Source organism: Alosa pseudoharengus, unplaced genomic scaffold, assembly GCF_046254945.1.
Source record: "Alosa pseudoharengus isolate Yale_2024_CS ecotype anadromous, Long Island Sound unplaced genomic scaffold, YU_APseudo_1.1 YU_APseudo_1.1_scf_5, whole genome shotgun sequence".
In the NCBI taxonomy this organism is placed as follows: Eukaryota; Metazoa; Chordata; class Actinopteri; order Clupeiformes; family Clupeidae; genus Alosa; species Alosa pseudoharengus.
In genome coordinates, this window is record NW_027468837.1 from 4,918,321 (window position 1) to 4,941,068 (window position 22,748).

Sequence of the window (22,748 nt, forward strand, 5' to 3'; positions counted from 1 at the left end):
GCATGTCATCACAAGCAAATGTTTTACCTTATTTACTGCAGATGTGACTCATTCGATACATACTCAATCATAATACTACTTCTGTGCAATAAAGAAGTGTGCGACATCTCCAAGTACATCTCGATCATGACGTGTCCATAAGAAAATGAGAAAATGTAGGCCTAACATATTCAACGATTAGCCTATTGAAGACCACGGGACCAGTTGCTTCACAGTTCCTTAACTTGAGAGTGATAAGCGCTCATGTTAACTTGGGGAAGTGGAGCCTCGCTTCGGTATGCCTATTCTAAATGGCTGCTTTTAAGTGTTCTGTTGAAGAGAAGTTTAAATTAAAATAAAAAAGATAGGGCCTACTGAAAACAAGCTGGGTTTGAACCTATGCCGCACTTAAAGCTTCAAGCAGGCTGATACGTTACCAAGAGCACCACCTCACATTTATTAAGTAGGCCTATGCAGCAGATTATGTGGCTGTTATAGCCTATGCAGAGGTTCTTAAAGTGTGGGGTGGGCCCAGTGGGGAATAGAGACATGACAGGTGGGCACGAGGAACAGGAAGGAATTTGTATTTTGTGCCTATCTTTAATAATGCCTTTCTTTTTTGACAAGGAAGATCATGAATTCAAAACAAAATAGCCACACACAAACATAAGTGTCATTAACAGACAGGCCCTATATTAAAACTAGATGTACCGCAGAGCGGTACAAAATATGACCGCCGCCCAGTCCAGCACATTTTTTCCACAAAAATTAATCACGCTGAAAGGCCATATGATTCTAACTGTCTCACTAAATTGCATTAGCCACACTCAATTCTCACTGGTATCTGCTAGACAACAAGTACCAAAACATAATTAGTTCATAGATTCCACATGTAAAATTAATTTTATACAACCCCACCCCCATCTTGCCTGTTCATAATTCTGAGAAATTCTTGAATTGTGTGCGTGTACACGTTTATGTTTATGTGTGTGGGTGTGTGTGTGTGTGCGTGCTTGTGTGTTTGCCTGCGTATGTGTGCCTGTGCATGCATGCATGCATAGCCTATGTCTACTGTGTGAGTATGTGTCATACGTATGATTACTGTGAATGTATGTGTGTGCGTGTGTATCTGTTTATGCACATGTGTGCACATGAAATGGGTTAACATGACCCCTGGAGGCAAACACACGGAAAAAATTGGTCATCCTAGGCCCTACGGTTCTCAAGATATTCACAGAAAACTGTGTCTGCCCTACCCTCCTTTCGGGGGGTCCAGTACAGCGGGGGGGCTACAGATCAAAACGAAAAATGATGGTTCCATGCTATCCATGTGGAGTTACATGCCCACCAAGTTTCGTGTACCCCGGTCTTTCAGTGTCCCGGGAATCATTGACGGAAATTTGGACATGCGAAAAAGAAAAAAAAAATCTGACTAAACCTATATGACCGCCGCTTCGCTGCGCGGCGGTCATAATAACATCTTGATGCAGCGCACCGAGATGGGAAATGTAACGTGGAACCAAAATGCGAAATCAAGTGGGGCTTCAGAATTCCCCACCTCCAAAATGGGGAATGGCAGAAAAAGTATGAGAACCACTGCACTACTTTTTTTCGGCACTTGATCTTTAAGACATTCCAGAACCTTTGTGTTTTGACGACTGACCTCCAGGCAGCCTACCTTTTCAAGCCGTGGTAAACAACACGGGATAATGTTTTAAAAATGATAGCATGGTCCGTTCACTCGTCCAACTCAAGACCTATAAAGTAGGTTACATTATTTCAGACATAAATAATTGGTGATTTGTCAAAAAGGTTAATCAAATTAATTTATAACTATAGTTTATTTCTAGCGTAGCCTATTAGTAGGCTCCAAAACAATTGGCCTAGTCAGTACTGTTAGTAGGCGTAGCCTACATATGGTCTTCCAATTGATTGAGTCATGAAAAACGAATGCACACATAGGGCTTACTTTAAAGTTTCATGGAAGATAATTTCTGTAATTTGGTGTACACTGATCAATTATTGCCTCTCACACACCAACGCAGAAGAAACCTGAACATGTGTCTATTTTCTTCTGTGATTATTATTTTACTAGGCCTACTCAACTGAAATTGAAATATTTACACACAACTTATAGATACACTTATATTTCAAGTCACTGTATTTAGAAACATAATGTTCACAGAATATAGAGGGCTCTTTTATTTTTGATGTCTTGAAATCACATCAATTTCAATTTACTATCACTTATAGAGCACCAAAACATTGCACATGTTTCATGGTGCTTTACAGAGTGTTAAACAATCAGAGAAGGCCCATGAGTAACACGGAAAAACTCCCTAGAATAGGAGATACATATAGGAAAAAACCTTGAGCAGATCCACAACTCAAGGGCCTGACCCATCTGCCTAGGGTCTAGGGGCTGTTTACATGATAAATTAATAAGTTAGTTAGGTGTAGAGAATAGAACATGGTGTTTAAAACCACCTGAGGTATATGTTAGAAAGAGGTGGGATGGTTACATATCCAGTATGATAATGCATGAATCCTATTTAGTGTCAGAAGTTCAATGTCCAGTCATTTGGATTTCTAAACTAGGATAACTAAAGGCTTCACACATGATCACAAGGTGACAGGTGACATCATTATGCATGAGTAATCATTATAAATTGAAATCGAAGTTAAACAAATTTAAAGCAGTGGAAGAAAGAAAACAAACTGTAGCTTTAAATACACTGCGTTCCCTATGAACTGGCACTGACACACAGACAATAGTAAGAGAGGGAGGTTTGTGGCAATGAACCAAATAGGGGATAGGATATTCTCTATCTATAACATGCGGCTCCATCTATAATGAATCGGAATTGCCTACCTACACTGAACTCCTGAAAATAAGACATTGCAGGGAAATGAATGGAAGAAGATGGTACACCTTCAATTGTACAGACATGAAATAACGTACCAGTGTGACATTAACCACATACATTCTCTAAAGAAAATTCATAAAAGAGAATATGCTTGTATTGCACTGCCTTAGCAATGAACTCTGGAGTCTTCAGGATTACCCGAGGTTTGTGGTTGTCCATTGAGAATCAGGCCTGTTCCCCTCCCCCGTGTGTACCAAGACACTGTGAGCAGGATTATGCACAGCCATAATGACATAATGGCAAAGCCCAGTTCAAACCACCCCCTCCTCCACTTGCGCTCACCGCTCATCCTTTCTCTCTCTAATCTGCCCTCAATAGCCACGTTACAAAGTGTTCAAGGCAGAAGGGCCATGGGAAACACTTACATATAACATGCATGCATTCCCTCTCTTTCACAGGAATTCTGATGTGAATGTACCTCTTACACATCAAAGCATAAACATACTGAACTGTGTTACTGCTCACACAAACGCAGCACGTTTGCACTGCCCATATGTAGGGCTCAACCAATTGCAAGCCTTTAAGGCTCATATTACAGTTAGAGAAAGTCCTCACTCTGGGGTTGGTCTACCATGCATGCTGATCGAAATGTTATTTGATCTTTTAAGTTCAAGCATTCAGTTCTTCAAGTAGTGGCATTACAGAAGTCTGATTGTGGAAGGGATATTACAAACATGCTTGTTTGTACAATTGTGAAAAATTGAGCCACCTGGAACTTTTAGATATCAAATATGAACCAGCCATTATGATCAGTCTAACAGACTAAAGCTGTTTATGGGAGATACGATTCAGAACTGAATTAAATGTATGTCTCAGTGCAGAGCAAAATGTACATAGATATTTCTGTTTTTGTGTCAGTGGGGAATGGGGGAGGGTTGTTATTCTGGAAGGACTTGTGACTGCCCCCTCTGTCACGTGGTAGCTCTCCCAAGCTTTGCACTTCCAAACGTAATAATAGAAGCAAATACTGTTACACCTGAAGAATCTCAGGTTTACACATCTTTTTGTAGCACCATTAATACTACATGAAGCCTCATGCATGCTTTTCACACTCGTGTTTCATATGACAAAGTGGCATGCAACCTGTTTTGTGGTTGAATGGAAAATGCAGAGCCGTACAGAACCAGCTTTGGGAAAACCACCACCTGGCCTGATTCGGTAAATGCCAAGAAACAAGTTCTTATGTTAAAAAAGTAAGCACTGTCAGTGTGTTGAAGCAGTAGTTCTCAAATGGGCAAGCCACGGCACATTTCTTTTTTGGACTGTTGAGGTTGTAATACTCCTCCCTCATCTGTAGATACTACTACTCTCCTCAAATGTTGCTATGCCTTTCACAAAGATTTGCAAAAGTTACTCAGGCACCAACACAACTGATAATCTTGATAATGAATGGTAAATATTTGTCTTGCTCACATTGCAGCAAGAATTCTGAATACTCTGTAGTGACTGTGCCCAGCCATCTGAATTACTGTTAACAATGGAAACTTTTTGAATGTAGCTGTCTTCTGTCTTAAAAACAAAATGGCAGTTCAGTTTTTAAAAAGTGAATTATGTCACCATCCAACAGCTGTCTCCTCCCCCATCTTACTTCCCCACACACTTTGAGAGACGGCAGTGATGTCAGCAGTCATGAAATAGGAAACCACAGCGTCCTGTTCACCAGAAAGCCATGAAAGGAGAAGACTGAGGACAGGAACAGTGTGTACAGTCCACACATACAGCCCCACTACAGTAACCTTTGAAAAATAGGCTTTGCTTTACAAGCATGCATACAGAAAACTAAAACAAAAAAAATGGAAAATGTGTATTGGTCCAATTGTACAAACAAGAAATTGAATACATATTATCAAACATTCATGCAAATTTGTTTATGTGCAACTAAGTAATATAAACTGAAAAATAGTTGCACATTGCATATAGTCTTTGTGGTGTGTCTAATTGCAACACATACAACAAAGACTATATAAATAACCTAACACTAAACCAGCATCAATAATTAATTCTGCTCGACTAAACCTGAATTCAAACTTTAGTTTTACAGAAGATAGTGTGTCCCTAAGGTAAACAAAACAAAACAACAAAAAATAGGGCCTAAAATGGATTTCATGACTGGACATTGTAAATGCATGCCTGAATGAAATGTTTTGAAATTATCAGTGGAAGGTCATTGTAGCAATAAGAAAAAGAAACACATTATGAGTATTATTATGCAAGTATATTGCAACTCCATCTTGAAAATGGGGGTGGAAAATGTCAATATGTGCAGACACGTACACCAAGACCAAAGTACCGTAAACAAGTTTTTATTATCACCCCCTAGTGGCCAATATGCAAAGTTCCATTTATTTTATATAATAACCATTACAAATTACAAGTCCTCAAGGCACATTTGATGATACATTATTCCAATGATCTATGATACTATCTGGTCACAAAATCAAAAAATCCCAATAGGGAGGAGAAAAATATTATACATACATGTTCTAAAACAGAATATCTCTGCTAGACAATAGGTTTGCATATATCAACCTCAGTTATGATGAGATTCCCTCAATTTCTTCCTAGCGGCTTTGTGCTTCTTTCTGTACTCCTGAGGGAAAAAAACAATGCAAGTAATCAGCTATTTTTTTTATCATAACCTGATGTAGGTTAATGTTACATATCATAATATTCCAGACAGATGAGGGGACCACTTCTTCCCTATCTGCAATAACCCCCTGACATCTTGAATGTATTGTTTCTTGTCTGTTACTGTTTTTGGTAGGTTGTCCTGTGTCAGTTTGTGTGTTTTTGCTTGGCATGGAGTTGACTATCATTTCACTATGTGACAAATAAAATCTGAATCTGGGAAATACATACACCGTTTGGTGTTTTCCAAATTTTCTTACTACAGTTCTTGATGCAGTTACAGTGCAAATTGTTGGCAACAAACAAACAAACCAAAAAAAACGTACAGGTGCCCCTATACAAAAATCACAGATAAATCCCAAATATTAGGTCTGAAGTTCTAATCACTTTGAAACAGTCCTCTGAAAAAGTATGGAAGCTGGACTGAAAGGCATATTTATCAAGAACAGTTTCAAAACTGTTAAGGATACAGACCTAATATTTGTGATTGCTCCATAACTTTAGCATATGTATATTTTTTTTTTCAGGATTATCTGAGAGTGACCTCTAGATTTTTGTCAAATTGAGTGATTTGTTATGGAATGCCCCAATAGGCTTATATATATTGCATTTGGGGGTTTATCAATACAATATTTAATCTTGAGTGCACCTCTTTATGGCTCAGGGCTGGGAGTAAAATATGCAAACAATTGGCACCATTGACAAAATTCTGATGTTAGTGTTAAACTCTTAGTTGCTCTTATTTTCTACTTTTGAGTAACATTCTTCATCTTTCAGGATTTTACCTCTATTAAAGATGTCCTCCTCTCCTCCCACTCTTCTCTTTGATCCTCTAGCTTGGCAGGCCTGCAAAATGTTCTGGGTCCCTCTAAGACAGGGAAAAATGGTTGTTATATACATTTCACAATATACAACATCAACTGACCACACAAGATCTAGCAGAACTCCACCTTTTAGACGATCATCATCTTGGTAGAAAAAGAACAACATTTTCTTGGAGGGCTTCGGATCTCTATGGGTAAAGAAATAATGAAGGGAATTTTAACTCCATATTAAGAAATATTTAAGAACATCCAGTAAGTGTTTAGAGAGCTTCTGAACATTCTAAAAGCACACTTACTCGACTGCGATCACTGAGGCGATCTTATTTTTCCCCTCATTTTCCTCTGTATCCTCATCCTCGGAGCTACTATCTTGGAAACGGGGATCTCCCTGCCATGACACCTTGGGTCCTCTTAATGGCTCAATCTTGTATTCACCTGTAAAACATGGTTGCAGGGCAGGCAGCATTTTATGAAACCTTGAAGTTCTATAATCATCTGTACTAAATGTAGAAAACGACCAATCAAATGTATAGAAAAGGTATCAAAATATCCATTAAGGTGGCTAAACGACCTGCTTCTATTTATTAAACACAGTATGAAAGCCACATTTTTTTTGGTATTGCTGTGCAATCAGAATGGTCATTTATCATTTACAAAACAGAGAAAATTGTATAAGTGCAGCCACGTACCACTCTCAGCATTAGCATCTGTCTCAATATCTGCATCCTCTCCAAAAAAGGAGAACTTGAAACCAGATGATTCAACTTTATCTGGAGCAGCAAGTGAGAAAATGCCTGACTGCATGTCTGTGTTGCCCTCTGCTGTTGGGCTCTCCTCCTCCTTCTTTTCTGCCTCTACCTCCTCTTCTTTCTTGTCCCATGACATATCCTTCTCTCCTTCCACTGTTTTTGAAGTTGACCCAAACACCTCTTTCAAGTCCACTGCAACATCATAAAAGATATCCTTGGACACCTCAGGAAGTTTTTCTGCCTCTGCTAGTTTCTTCCGCCTGGTAGCCTTACTGTGGGTTGGAGAAAAGGAAGGAAAGAAGGAATGAAGAAATTAAGAAAATATCAAAGGAAAAGGGTAATTAAACTTGAAACACAAACACTGTAAGAAACTGTAACACAAGATGACTAAGATATTAAGAAATTTGTTTGCCCATTACCTCTCTGTTTTAGGCTCTTTCTTTTTCTCAAAGGCTGCATGGTCCTCTCGAGTGGGGTCATAATGCAGAGCTGATATATCTCTGAAGAACAAGAAAAGACATGCCACACCAGCTTATAAATATTTAGATTCTCATATACTTAATAATGAATAATTTTATAAAGCCACATATTACATGTGCATAGGAACATAGGTCATAGTATTAGCTACATATATCTAAGTAGTATATGGCATGTTTACTGGTTTTAAACATGTTACTTGCCGCTGTTGTTCTCTAGAAAAATGGTAAGATGTAAATTAAACTTCACAATTGACTTTCAAAACCATTATTAAAACAACAATGTAGAAATATGATTTGAGACATTTGTTAAACTAGTGCAGTGCCCGTTCAAAACATGCTATTCCTGTACCCGTAAACTACAGCCCAATTACATGCTTCAGGTAGGCCTGCTTTAAAACTAGGATCATTTCACCATATGAAATTTGCAACTATGTGACTTTCCCAAAAACAGTCTCTGGTATGAGTGACGTCACATTCTGCCACTCTGTGTCTAGTTGGAGTGGCCCAAATAGAATGCTTTTCATGTGTGACATTCTGGAACCGTTCTTAAATTCGGGACCTCAAAGTTGGAATTGTAGCTTTTTTCGATTGGGACCGTGCAGTCGGAATTGACGTTTGTTTATTCAAAGGAGACGGAGTCACACCATCCAAGCAGCTTAAGCTTGTTTTTTTTCCCTGCTCCACAAAAACTTGAACTAAATAGACTGATAGCCAGGTGTGTTGTTGAGAACATGGTGCCATTATTGCAGCCTGTTGTGGTGCAATAAATATCAAAAGTTCTAAAACATCTATTGTGTTTTATTGTTCCACTATTATAAACATAGTAATGATAATATCTACAATAATATATTAAAATTGATTGATGTCTTGTCTCACATAGTTCCACAGCAACATTAAAATAGTGTAGATTAGTGTACAATGTTTGCTGTTACTATTCTAGGCCAGTGTTTACCAACATTGTTTTTTTGGAGACCCACTTCTTAAAAATCACAGAATATGCCAATTCACTTCAGATCTAACATGCAACCACAATTATTGCCCACAATTTTGATGTTTTAGGCCACAGGTTCTCAAACTCTTCTATGCTGCCCCCCTTTTGTATTCATAATATTAGGGTTAAAGTCTGAAAACTAAACTAGGTCATGTGCATAAGACCAAGAAATTTAAATCTCTACGACTTAGGCTTGAAGTTACAACTACAAAGCCTGAATTTCAAACAGTCAGGCTATCAAGAGGTACACTCCTGCATTAATAATCAATAAATAATCACCTTAATAATCAGAAATCATATTTCAATACAAAACACTGCTAGCTTAACTCATTGAATGCCAAGCTATTTTCGGAAGCTTTGTCCTAGAGTGCCAGCAATCTAGACCATTGTTGATGATTTCTGTACAGCCACAGCATATTCTGTGTTATAGCTATGAACACATACAATGGCTCGTTTGAAAGGTGAGACTTTAAGCTCTCAGTGGGTGCAAACCGTGCATTGCTACACGCTTCTGTTCCTGAGAAATCGCAAGCTAAACAGTGGCTAGTTTTCATCAAAATCGCTGTTTTTTTCTATAAATGGAGATATAACGTCTTTCATGAAATATGAAGTGTTGCTTGTAAAGGAAGGGGAAGTGACCTAGTGAGACCTGGCGAGACTGCCACCTAGTGATAGACCCACGAAAATGGCCTGGTTTTGAGCTGACGTGCATGCGTCACTGATTCGACCCAAAGCGGCAACCGAGTTATGATAAAATGTCCAGATAAAATGTCCAGATTGTGCGTTTTCATGAGTTTTCGATCGTCATATATTTCATTTCCATTCATCACAGAGTTCCCAAAATCACATAAGGTGTAAGAGTGTCTAGTTTCGTAATAAAAAAAAAGAAGCTAAAAACTTAATATTACGTTTTTGGCACTCAACGCATGGGAAGGAAAAATGTAATATTACGTTTTTGGCACTCAATGAGTTAAGTGAACACAATATGGATGTATGGATGTTTAATTACCATCGAATTCAGAGTGGTTCATAATAACACTAGGCAGCCAAGGTTAACCTACTTGGCTGCCTAGATTAACCAGAGTCAAATTCTTTGTTTGTTTACACAAACCTGGCCAATAAAGCCGATTCTGATTCTACAACCCCAAAACAGAAAAAGTTGGGACGTTGTGTAAAATATGAATAAAAACTAGGGCTGTCCATCGATTTAAAAAATTAATCTAATTAATTACTTACTCTGTGATTAATTAATCTAAATTAATCGCATATCATTTTTGCTGTCAAGGTATTTTAAATATTTAAATTCAAATGAATCATGGAATAATCAGCATTAGTGCTTTAGCATCTGCCCAAGGTTTCTTCCATGGTAAGGGAGTTTTTCCTTGCCCCTGTTGCTCTTGGGTGCTCCTTGTTGGTGCCCCCCCCCCAATCCCAATCCTCCCCCACCTTTCTTATGCAGCCCTTGCCACTTAATCTATTAAACCCCTCTTCTACTGCACTTTTTACCCCCCCCCCCCCCCCTAAATGCACAAATAGGCTGACACCAGACATAATTTCACTGCATTTCTTACTTCCAGCAACTATATGCATGTGACAATAAACTTCCTTGTATCCTTGTAGTGACATTAAAGTTCAAAAACCCTTTTATTATTATTGCCATAATAATCTATGATATGACCTAATATGCTGAGAAAATAAATTCAAATGTGCTTCAGGAAGAATTTTTTTTTTCACATACTAGGCATTTCAGGCCACAGATATAACCTAGGGGACACAATGAAAATTAATTAACACTCCACTCAATGTCAACACTTATTTCTTTGCATTGATGTGCGACTATAGAGTTGATGAACTCCGGTGATATGCTAATTCCTTGCTGCAGACATTGCAGAGGACTTTATTTTCAACACTTTATTTTTTATCAACACCATCAGGCCATTTTTTAAAAGTAAATGTTCCAATCAATGATCCAGGCAGCACATTTTCTTCTCTCTCCTTCATTTTACAGTCTAATTTTTACTGACTAGAACGGCTCGGGTTCAAAGGTCATACGGAATCGATTAATCTGCACTAATTTTTTTAATCAGTTATTTTTTCACAAATGAATTAATCGAAATTAATCAGTTATTTTGACAGCCCTAATAAAAACAGAATGTAATAATCTGCAAATCTCTTAAAATCATATTTAGTCATATTTAGGACAGAAACAACATATCAAATGTTGAAAATGACAAATTTGACTATTTCATGGAAAATATATGTTCATTTCGGATTTGATAAGAAAAACTTGGTCGCCGCACATTCTCTCTCTTTTTCTTTTTATTGTAATCCCACAAGACTAGATCCTATCGACTGACGACATTAACCTACAGCCGCCTAGTGCTAGTACATTAACTCAGCCATCATCAATGTTTACATTATCTTGTGTTGGCTACGCTTGGTGAGCCTGTGTTAACAATTGGATGCTTTCGGCTCAGATGTTGAATCATTTGTTGACGTGCACATTGCAAGTTTGAAATGATCCCAAAACTTTGGACATTCTCTGGACGTTTTCCTGGCTCTCCGTCATCGTGCCAACTTAATTCTGAAAGTGGTCTGCTCGTCAGCAATAACAGTCCGTGTGCAACAATGATCCCTGAGCTGAGCAGTCCACATAACGCAAGTGAAAGGATTTAAATGAAGCCTCGAGGCAGAGAATTTGCCTCGATCATTTTTTGTAATCGAATTACTAGAGTAATCGTTTCATTCCTAGATAGATTAATGACGTGTGAAACAAAACATTTACATACAATTACCTGAAGATCTTACTCTTTGTAGACTCAGCAAAACTGGGCTGCTTACTTATGTTCAGAACACTCTGTAGTATTTCCATATTTTTCTTCTTTTCTTCCACAAGTTTTTCCTCAATGACATGTGTCGTATTATCTTCAATACAAGAAGTGACATGTAAAAGTATATTAGCATAGTGCTAACAAAAATAGAGAGCAACTTTTAAAACTGCCATTCACTGAGGTCCCACCTGAATTCTTAAGTTGATCCTCCTCTTCCTCCTCTTTCTCCTCCTCACTATCCATAAACCTTGAATCCATTTGGAATCGTTCATCTGCTCCAAATCGAGATTGTAATTCCATGAGCTAGAAAAACACACCAGATATGATGAACAATTAGTAATTTCAAAATAACACCAAAAAGAGAGATTTGAGTGCATACATTTAATAAAGTAAAAAAAACAGATAAACCTCTCTTTTCTCAACCAAAAACAGAGCCTTCATAGGGACTACATACCTTCTGTCCGGCTTTGCCTTCAAACTGGGGTTTAATCTGGAATCGTTCTTCATCTAAAGCGTTATCCTCCTCCTCACTGCTGTCAAAGAGCCTCGAAGCTCCTGATGTTTTTGGCTAATGAAAAATGTAGGTGTGGTCAACAGTTCAATTCATCCAACCCTGTGCATGTACAGTATGTAAGACACACCAACCTAGCAGACTATGGGCCCTATCATGACATTCTAAAGTGCATTGTCACTCGTCAAAAGTCTATTCAAATTTAGTAGGATGTCCAGTTCACATTGGGAGGGGTTTCGCTATCAAAAGTGGAGCGCATGGCGTAACAAGGTGTTCCTAGGTCTTTTAATCAGTCATATGGGTGTGTTTGGGGCGTAACATCATTTTAAACCAATGAGAATGACATCTGTCATTCCCTTTAACGGCGCAACGCGCGATATGTCAAATAAATGCATCGGTATTTTGGCATTCAAAGGCGCATTTGAAGGAGGCTGCTTGCGAGACCGTATAGAATAGTCATTCTTAAACCATGCTTTACTAAAACCTAGCATAGCCTTCACGCATTTGCACTCGTCTATTTGAACTCATTGGCAAAGTGAAACTAACTTCACCAAGGAGTCAGTCAACGACAAGACAGTTATATGCAGTTACTTTCACTATTGACAATGGGTTACCACCGAAAACATAGGCTGGAAAAAGCAACACTTACCCTAATATTGCTCAAATGACTGAATAAAACAACATTTATCCTGCAGAGGAGTTGCTTATATCTCGTGACAGTGCGTCTTCAGCTGTGCTCCATACGTGTCTCTCGCCTCTCCCCTAATCACTTTTAACCGTCATTAATTTGCAAATGATGGTGAATAACTACTCATTATGAGATGTACAGTATTTCGTAATATCTTTGTTCTAATTATGTTTCCCATTGTAATCGTGCAATTTGTAATGCTTTGCATGGACGTGCGCTGGTGTGCGTTCATGAATGATAGAAGGATGGTGCGTGCACCTGCCAATATGACTGGTGACATGCGCTCTTAAAATAGCATATGAACAACTCGCCATTGACTTCTGACCAGGTTTAGGTGGTGTATGATAGCGATTTTTAGACAACGCGCTAGGCCCCTCCCTAGGTTGTTAATTGCCACACACCTGGGCGCAATGCTTAAAAAATAAACGTGCAAAATACCGAATTCAACTTTGCGCGTGTGAATAACGAGTATTACGCCATGCGCTGGTGACCCAAAATACAGCCCTAAAAGGCAAATGATGTGAAACTAAAGATAATATTGGGGTTTTCAGTAACAAACCTTTAAATTGACTTCCTGTTTGTTTTGATTTTTTCTGCCAGTATCCTTTGAGTCCTCTCTCAAGAGGTTGTTTCCTCTGGTGGCTGGAGGGAAGGAGTCCTCTAACACATCAGCCTCACTATCATTATCAGAATCAAACACTATGTGCTTCCCTTTGTTTGCATTTGGTGTATCCTGGATAAGAGAAGAGACAGAAAGAAAATTGGGAGCAAAGAAAAATGAGGGTAAAACTACATAAAGTAGTTTTCTAGTGGCATTTCCTGCTCACTCCCATGAACTGAACCTAACGAAATGTGGAAACATTGTTCTTTTGGTTGTCATCAGGCCTCAGATTATCAATCTCAAATTATCAAATTCAAGGAATTAAAAAAAAAAAATATATATATATATATATATATTGTAACTAATTTAGAGTAAGTTAAATGCGATGTCAAACTGTTTATAATTGTTACATGTTGGTATTTCAAGGGACATGTAGATTATATTAAACCTATTTGGTCAGGTAGACAGTGGCAGCAGAGCAGGGCTTAAAAACTCACCACTTCAGCAAGTGAACCCTGAATAACCTTCTTCTGTTGTGCAGACTCCCTTTGTCTCTGCTCTAGAGCAGCGAGGCGCCTCTCGTTGTCCTGCCTTTGCTTCTCAGCATCACATACGTGAACACGGATAGGAGTTTTTCTAGGTGCTCTAGACTCCTCATCCTGCTCTTTGGAGGAAATAACCTCAGGTTTAGTGGCATGCTTGACTTGATCACAATCTTCACTGTTTGACAGTTTCTCTGTTGTTTTATGTAATCTGGTAGAATAGGTATTCTCTAGGGTCTCTGGAACATCACTTTTGTCTTCATCTCTAGTTTCATAGGATGTCAAAACATATTCTGAAATGCTGTTCTTGTCATGCTTAGAGAAATCCACCACTATATTCCGCTCATCCTTCATATTCTCAGCAGAGAGACTACAGTGGAGTGTAGAATGGATCGTCCCCACCTCTTCCTCCCCCTCCTCTTCTTCACTGCTGTCAGACACCTCAGTAAACAAAGCATGAGTAAGAGCTGAGGAATCACTGATGGATGGATTGTTGCATTCAGAGTTTGTAACTGAACACAAGGGTTCTACAAGGAGAACCTTAGCTTGACATTCTGATGTGCACTGTTCTGATTTAGACACGGTGTTAGATTTGTGTTCCTCTAAACAATAATTTGCACTGTCTTCAGTTTTCGTGCAGGGGATTGGCTCTGGTTCTGAGGCATCTGAAACTCCAAAGACACTCTTTGTTCCTATAAATTCTGGGAGAGATGAAATACTTTTTTTCTTTGACTTCTTTCGTTTGGGTTTCTTTCCCTCTGACTCATCTTCACTGCTGCATGTTCCCACAATAGAGGCTAGAATGTCCTCTGGGTTGATACACCTTTTCTTTAGTGACTTAACTGACACTGGTTTGGATGATGCCTCGTGAAAGTTTACATCTGCATCATCTGAGGTTTCTGAGGATTGTTTAGCAAGCAATTCAAGATCTCCTAATGATATCTCTAACCTGCAACAATTGGTCATCATAGCTTCATAATCTGACTCCATGCTACTGTCAGATTCCATGTCACTGTCTGATTTTTCACCATTTTCATGGTCTATGATGTGTTTCTTCTCAACTGATGTGTTTTCATATTTGTTGGACTGCATTTCACCAAGCAATCCAGGATTTGAATATGCATTCAGTTCACTATCTGGAGCACCTGAGGCTTTACTCCTGGTCAGAATCTCATCAGTGTCTGCAGAGTCATAGTCTTGGTCACTATCCAAATGCCCAGATGATGTCGGATTTTTGCTCTCTCCAGGCTGTAATATGCTGGACTTCACTATAAAGTCATCCCCAACCACCTCTAAACCATCTTCAGTCTCTTTCACCATCTGAGGTACTTCTTTTGTTATCACCATTTCCTCGTCACAACTGTCCAAGGTTGATTCCAGGTGCATAATTTTTAGTTTCCCTGAAATTCTATTACCACCCACAATATTCTTCATATCTAATCTGCTTATTGTATGATTTCTCTGGCCTTCACATTGTTTCTGGTGTATATCCAACGGACATGACAAATCTTGTTTGATCTTCTTAGGTTTTGTTTTTTGTGGTGGGAATTCCCCCCTTCTCTTTTTACTGATTTCATCATCACCACCAGATATCTCCCATGTCAACTGAGAGACTGGAGTCATCTCTGTAACATCGGTCATTGTGTCAAATTTCTTTATGTTGTGGCAGTGTTTGGATGGATCATACTTAAAAATGTGAAGAACAGTTAAGGAAAAAAATGTGACCACAAGCACAAAATGAAATTCTCATTGAAAAGACTAATTTTATGAACACTGGATGGCAGAGCATATACACTTTACGAATGTCACATATATGCTAGAAGACACTGTCATGTCTGTCTGTTCACAACTTCCATACAGTTATGCTGACAAATCTAATTAGGCTTTCCAAAACACCAAAAGGATATCTTGCTCTTGCCTTCACATTTGAGATTAAGAACAGGGAGGACACGACCAAATTTACTCACAATCCAGTCCTACAATGAAAGATGAAAAACACATAAAGAATACTTCAACTTTGACATTTACACAGAAAATACACAGTTCAGGTAATACTGAGAAATAACAGATCTCCACAAAAATATGAATCTCTGCTTATAAACAATCCAACAAGAAAAGCACTGACAAGCCTTACAGGGAGGCTACACCGGGTACGTAACTGAAGCATTCTGTTCAAGGAGCGTCTTCTGCAATAATTAGCTGTCACTATAATTAACGCATCTGGCTACACCAGACGTGATAGTGGCGCATATGTTTAAAAAATTAGACCAGACTTATAAAACTATTTTTCAGTAAAACATACCTTGTGTCCTGGAATTTCAGTACCAGGAACAGCTGCTTTCATGTGAAAGTTTTCTACTCCTGCTTTTTTCAAGGAGTCAACTAATCTCTCTTTCTGGTTAAGATTTTTAGCTTGGGCATTCTCAGCTGCTTGTTGACGTTCCATAGCAAGCCTATAAAACAATTAACATTAAATGGGAATCAGGGTCATACCCAACACAGGCATTTTTAATTAGTCAATGGAACACATGGACTAAAATGTCAGAGTGCAAGACCTGTGCAAGAAGCTTTCCTTTGCCAATTCAATTTGAAGTGTTTCACCTTTCCATTTGGATTTATTCAAGACCGTCAAGCCTAAGGACAAAGAAACAGCAGCATTAAAACATATTTGTTCACATGCATACATCTAGAAACATTTAACATCGTATGCAGTACATGTAACTACATGTAATAGTAACATACATTTTTTAAATCCATCATCTGAGATGTTTATGTTGATGTATCCAAATGTCTTAACCGGATTTCCTGAAAAAGAAAAGTGAAAGATTTACAATTGCAAGCCATAGTCATCAGTAATTGATTAAATGTGTTGCTATAGTAATGAATACACTTACCACCTTCATCTTTCCTAGTCACTACTTCCACATCTGAAACTTCTCCAAATTTACCAAACCTGTCTTTCAAATCTTTCTCGGATATATTGTGGCTCAGACCACCAACATACAAACGTTTTGTGAGCATCATGATTAATCTGCCATATTCTTTACAAGACCAACCTGCACAAATCAATAAAACAGTTTACATCAGCCACTAGACACAACAACAACAAAACACACACACAAATGTAGAACATGGTCAACTATAACTTGACAGGAGTGAGCTTGTTAGCTTGCTACCATACCAACTGGGTCATTCCATGTCAAATCAGACAGAATCCAGGAAAATGGTTGCAGCAAGTTTGGCAACGTAATGTTTGGGACCGAAAACTAAGACCTGTACAATATTTTTTCAATAGTTTTCATATGTTTTTTCACTCTTGATTTTCTATAATTATTTCACCCTTTTCTATAATTTATAAATGTATAAATATATTAATAACGCTGTTACCGTGACTGGCAAAAAATGTGACGCGTTACTATAATTGAAGCTGTTTTATTCACCAGACCATGCTAGATCTCTGAGCCGAGAGGGAAAGACTTTTTAAACTGTTCTTTCTTGGTTAGTGGGCAGTGCACATGACAAGCGCATAAATGCTGACGATTGGCTGAGGTTGAGTAAAATTTCATGGTAAGCCAATCAGAGGTAGAGTTGGGCGGGTGTTCGAAAGCATGCATAGTCGGACACACAATGAACAAGCGAGTCAGTCAAAGAGAATGAGGTATGGCGAGCCCAAATAATCCAAAAGTAGCCTTCTCTAAAGGGAAACATAGCCATTACATTCCCCTCCAAGAATTTAAAGGAACGAATGTACTCGTGAAATGCACATTATGTCCAACCTTTAAGTGCCCATTTAATATTCATTATAATATTCAGGTTTATCATAGGTAAATAATTGAACATGCACATATATTAAGTTCCGTTAAAGAGGGGTGGAGGGGGGGTCACATTTGAGCAATTTCTTTTCAAGTGGTAGAAAGGGGCTTCCATATCAATCAGTATTTCGTCTGCAATTACAATACTTTATTAATGTTGAGCCAATATTTGAGGTCTCCGACTCTCCGCAACAAATGCACATGAAGATAAAACAGGTGTGATTGCATTTTTTGGTAAAAACTAAAATAGTATGTGGGGTAGCTAGTATGAACACGAAATTCAATGTGGGAATAGCTCAGTTTATAATCATTTTGTGTACAAAGTGCCAATGAGGTACCACGTTTTATTCATTGATCCGCTCCACGGATAATGCCATCACCACTGCTGTTCACCTGGCCCTCACACATCTGGATGCAAAGGACACTTATGTCAGAATGCTGTTCATCGACTTCAGCTCAGCATTCAACACAATCATTCATCAGCAGCTGGTAAAGAAACTGGATCAGTTGGGTCTGAACACCACCCTCTGCAACTGGATCCTGGACTTCCTGGTAGGAAGACCGCAGGCAGTCAGGATAGGAAACAAGACCTCCCAATACCACCATGCTGAACACAGGAGCCCCTCAAGGCTGCATGCTCAGCCCCATGCTGTTCACACTTCTGACCCATGACTGTGCAGCTACACACAGCTCAAACCACATCATCAAATTCGCTGATGAAACAACTGTGGTGGGTTTGATAAGCAGAGACGAGGCCCTGTACAAAGACGAGGTGACATAACTCAGCAACTGGTGTGCTCACAACAACATGTACCTCAATGTGGACAAAACAAAAGAACTAATCACAGATTTCAGACGACCTCCAGGCAAGCACCCCACTGTCTATTAATGACAGTTGAGATTGTTCAGAGCACTTCCAATTGAGATTGTTCAGAGCACAAAGTTTCTGGGCGTTCACATCACAGACAAACTCTGGACTCAGAACACCACAAACATCACAAAGAAAGCCCAGCAATGCCTTTACTTTCGGCGGAAGCTGCAGAAAGCCCACCTCCCCTCCCCCATCCTGACAACCTTCTACAGGGAGACTATTGCGAGTATCCTCAGCAGTGCCATCACAGCGTGGTTTGGTAACTGCACTGCTGCAGAACGAAAGGCCCTGCAGCGGATTGTGAGGACGGCTGAAAAGATCACTGGGGCCTCTCTTTCCTCCCTCTCTGACATCTACAACACCCACTGTCTGCGAAAAGCCACAAGCATTGTTAAGGACTAGGGCTGGGATAAACGATTAGTTTTTAAACGATTAATCTAGCGATTATTTTTTCGATGCATCGATTAATCTAACGATTCATTTTTTCAGTCCGATTCGATTTCGATTCATCTCCACATTAATTCACTAATAGCAACTTATACATGTTTATTTACATATCTGAATGAAAAAACATGAATTCTTTAACATTGCAATATACGTTTATTGCTTTTAAGATTACAAAATAAAAGACTATACAAGTGCAAAGTAATGCATTCTTAGTCAGAGGTAGCATTTAATAAAGTTTGCAGTGTCTAATTGAGTGCCTGTCATTTTAAGACGTTCGTGTGGGAATCCTTGCAATTAACATTACCACAGTTAAAAGGCTGCTGATGTGTGGATGCAATTCATAAGTAGTTAGTTCAAATAACGGTTAGTACTTCTCCTTTGGACAAGCACTTTTGAGTCTTGGAAAACACTTTTCCATTTACATCGGGATTTTGCAAACATTCAGAGTCAATAAAATAAGCCCTGCATGAATAACGAATACAAGCAGCTGCAAGTAAGCATGCTAAACTTGACATCCAAACAGTATTCTAACGTTAGCTTTGAGATAGTGCTTGATTGCATACTGTAACTTAACTTAGTAGTCTCCTCAATGTACTACGTTGTGATAAGACCTTAGCAGAGTTTACTTTAACTTTAATGCAGCAGTTTTGATCAAATTTGCGCAGCATGGTCACGATGCTAAGCGGATTTAATAGCAATTTAGCCCACTGTGTTCTGCAGTGCTTCTATGTGGCAACAACAATCGTGAATATTTTGTTAAATGCACATGCAGAGGAGGAGCAGCGGGCTCGTTACGAGAGAGAGCGGGCGGGGCGACGAAAGGCTGTGTGAGTAAAAAGTGCAGCTCAATGAAATAATTTTATCTTATCTTTAATTTAAACAGTAGGCCTACAACATAGAACATCAATGTGTGGTGGCCGGTTTTGATTTTGTGGTGCCCAGCCATAGATTAGTCAACGTATGGAAAACACTGAAGGTGTAAGATTAAAAATATTTAGCAGCACACGTTATGCTTGACGAATCGACGCTCATATTTTGCGTCAACGTATTTTTTGCGTCGATGTCATCGATTACGTCGACGCGTTGTCCCAGACCTATTAAGGACACAACACACTCGTCCCATGAACTATTCTCCTTACTGCCATCAGGTAGAAGGTACCGCTGTATAACTGCCCACACCTCCAGAATGGGGAAGAGCGTCTTCCCTCAAGCAGTCAGACTATTGAACAACAAAACATGATGCAAATGTTTCACACTGAACTGAAATGCACTTTTTCTCTGCTGCTAAAATCTATACTCTTTCTCCACCTCACTGTTTAACTTATAACAATCAGTGCTCTGTTACGAGTCTACTTATGCCCTGTCTTTTGTTGGCCGATCTGTCCCTTGTCTGTTTTAAAGGAGAATTCCGGTGTGATTTTGACCTAAAGTGTTTTGAAACATGATACCGAGTGTGAACGTATGTCTCATAGCCCATCTCGGCTTGTCCCCTGCACTCCGAAATCTGGCGCTAGTTAGCCGATGCTACCAACAAGGCGGTCAATGGTGGTGCCTCGGCATCGGCATAGCCATGCAAATAAATCACTGTTTTACACCATTTACGAGGCTCAATGTATCTCCACACTTCATTGGTAGACTTCCAAGGGCCCTGACATTTAAAACGAGACATTGAGAACTTTGAAAAAGCACTGGTAGTTTACTTACAAGACGATTTATACAGACAGTATCTTCTCGAAGTTTAGCGTTTGCAGCCATCTTGAATTTAGTCACGATAAGTCGAGCGACGAGTAAGAATGAACAGGTATGATAAGGGATCAGATTCCAAAAATAATTCCGTGGAAATGCATGGATTCCAGTTGCTGCTACTGGAAGAAACTGTAATCCATGCATTTCCACAGAATTATTTTGTGGAATGCAGATTACAACACACAATTCGGACAGCTGAAAAAATCATCAAAAAATCTATCACCCTGCCCTCCTTCCAGGACTTGTACACTGGTAGGACCAGGAAGCGATCAAAGAACATCAAAGACCTGTGCCCTGTGCACAAAAACAACCAGACACAAGAACAGAGCTTCTTCCCCACTGCCATCACTCTCCTGAACTGCGGATAAGTGGGGTCATCCCCACTTTGGCCATTTACCCACTTTACACATTACATACATTACACTACATTTGCACAAATCTACAAATCTAGACGAGCCCCTAGCGGCATTACATTACATTACATTACATTTGCTGCCAGGGCTAGTCTAGCAACTCTCCGTTGGCTTGTGAGCTCCAGAAATCGAAACTCAATCAGGCCAATGAAATCGTGTATAGAGTCGGTAGGTGGGCTTAACATAATGATTGATGGCAGAGTTGCAAATGTTTGGCTTGAATTCCCTGCTACTTGAAAACAAATAAGATGGATGTTGCTGTTGGCGAACAGTGTGACACGAGTTAAGCTTTTATTAAGTTGGCAAACGTTTGAACTAGCCAACTAGCTCCGCTGGTGGGAAACGCATGGGACTCATAGTGCTGCAGCTGTCCTATTTCTTTCAGAATTTGAAAGACAACTGATTATCCCGCCCCTCGGACTGAGCACTGCGAACGGTGAGTGCCCAGGCCCTACATTTTGATTTCAAAACTATTTCCCAACCAGCAGTGCTCAGTATGACTGGATTATGGATCCATTTAATGCAGCATGTTGGCATTTCATTGAATATATTGTACAATGCTGTAAAATGGCCTATGCTTCCTAATATGTAGCTGGAAAACAGAAATATGTGTGTTATGTATTTATTTATTATTATATCTGCAGCACCAGCTGATTTTAACTATATAAAATCATATTTAGAACTTGTCATTATTTCAATAAATTTGACAAGTTTAAGCTTGACCTACCACTTTCTTAGAGCGATGAGGGACAGGTGGGGCTCGAGAATGCCCCCTTGATCAAAGTGGGGAATGAAAGAAAAAGTTTGAGAACCACTGCCTTAATGCCACTGTTTTTGCACTTTCCCCCCAAATATAGGGCCTTGTAGAAAATCAATAAGTACATGGTACAAATTTGTAATGGATCGGTCATACTGAGAACATGCTTGTATTCCATCCTACAAAGTTTGGGTTGGCTACAAATAATAATTTTCATGATATTAAATTGCCAAATTACTGCTTCTCAGAAAAGTGTTTTTAAGGATGTAAAACTGAAGTTACATGAAGGGTTGAAAAAAATATGTAGACATATATTTGTACAGAAATTTGAACAGAAATATTTTACAGACCTTGGTTTTGAGACCCAATGAAAATATAGACAAGGTTTGAAAAAAATATGAGACGGTGCAGCAACAATCTTATTTGATTTGACAAGGAATGACCAAACTGTGTTCTAAGGTTTTCATACATGTTCAGTAGATAGCTAACGTAGCTAACTCAATACATGCTAACACACGTGAAATCTCAGTTTTCAAATCAACCATGGTGGCCAATATCATAAAGACAAAATTACCTTGATCATACTTTTATATAGCAATTTAAATATAATCACAAACCCTCCAGGAAAAAAGTGATACACTATGTAATGTATGTAGCAATTAGCAAGTAACTTACCTGCACTTCCACCTTCCACATGTATGTGATGTGTTACAAGAAATAACTCCGGCTGCTCCCCTATCCGAATCGTACGTCTGTTCCCACGACTGACTGCTCACATTGACAGTTAGATAAAACGATTGCTTACGTAAATTTCGGTAGTCCAGCTTTCCTCAATTTGCTTGTTTTCACCCACATCGTATACTGTTTTACGTACTGTCATTTATCACGATTCATCACGAATGGTATACCAAAACAATAGTGTTTGAGGACAAGTGAAAGGTAACGTTACGCG

The 22,748-nt window shown here is 39.0% G+C and overlaps 1 protein-coding gene across 2 annotated transcripts; it reads right to left on the reverse strand.

The window, feature by feature from the left end:
* Window positions 1-5,193: 5,193 nt before the first annotated feature.
* nol8 (nucleolar protein 8) lies at window positions 5,194-22,526 on the reverse strand. 2 transcript variants are annotated; one of them, XM_076269091.1, is made up of 17 exons: window positions 22,472-22,526; window positions 16,645-16,806; window positions 16,493-16,555; window positions 16,306-16,384; window positions 16,053-16,203; window positions 15,656-15,726; window positions 13,706-15,443; window positions 13,167-13,340; window positions 11,863-11,976; window positions 11,597-11,711; window positions 11,373-11,502; window positions 7,527-7,607; window positions 7,048-7,379; window positions 6,655-6,793; window positions 6,485-6,546; window positions 6,320-6,402; window positions 5,194-5,496 (listed from the first exon to the last, which is right to left on the reverse strand). In XM_076269091.1, the coding sequence occupies exons 2-17, from the start codon at window positions 16,772-16,774 to the stop codon at window positions 5,437-5,439; spliced, it is 3,522 nt and encodes a 1,173-aa protein (XP_076125206.1). In that variant the 5' UTR covers window positions 16,775-16,806; window positions 22,472-22,526; the 3' UTR covers window positions 5,194-5,436. The 2 variants fall into 2 exon arrangements, with proteins under 2 accessions (XP_076125206.1, XP_076125207.1); XM_076269092.1 differs by lacking the exon at window positions 22,472-22,526 and adding an exon at window positions 17,901-18,122.
* Between the last annotated feature and the right edge of the window lie 222 nt (window positions 22,527-22,748).

What these genes read in the sequence shown, in the direction of transcription:
- nol8 (XM_076269091.1), bottom strand. Translation starts at nt 16,774, where the DNA reads ATGATGCTCACAAAACGTTTGTATGTTGGTGGTCTGAGCCACAATATA. An exon ending in AGATGATGGATTTAAAAAAT is followed by an intron (nt 16,385 to 16,492) that starts GTATGTTACTAT and finishes CTTTGTCCTTAG; the next exon opens with GCTTGACGGTCTTGAATAAA. An exon ending in AACAGGAAGTCAATTTAAAG is followed by an intron (nt 11,977 to 13,166) that starts GTTTGTTACTGA and finishes ATTTTTCATTAG; the next exon opens with CCAAAAACATCAGGAGCTTC.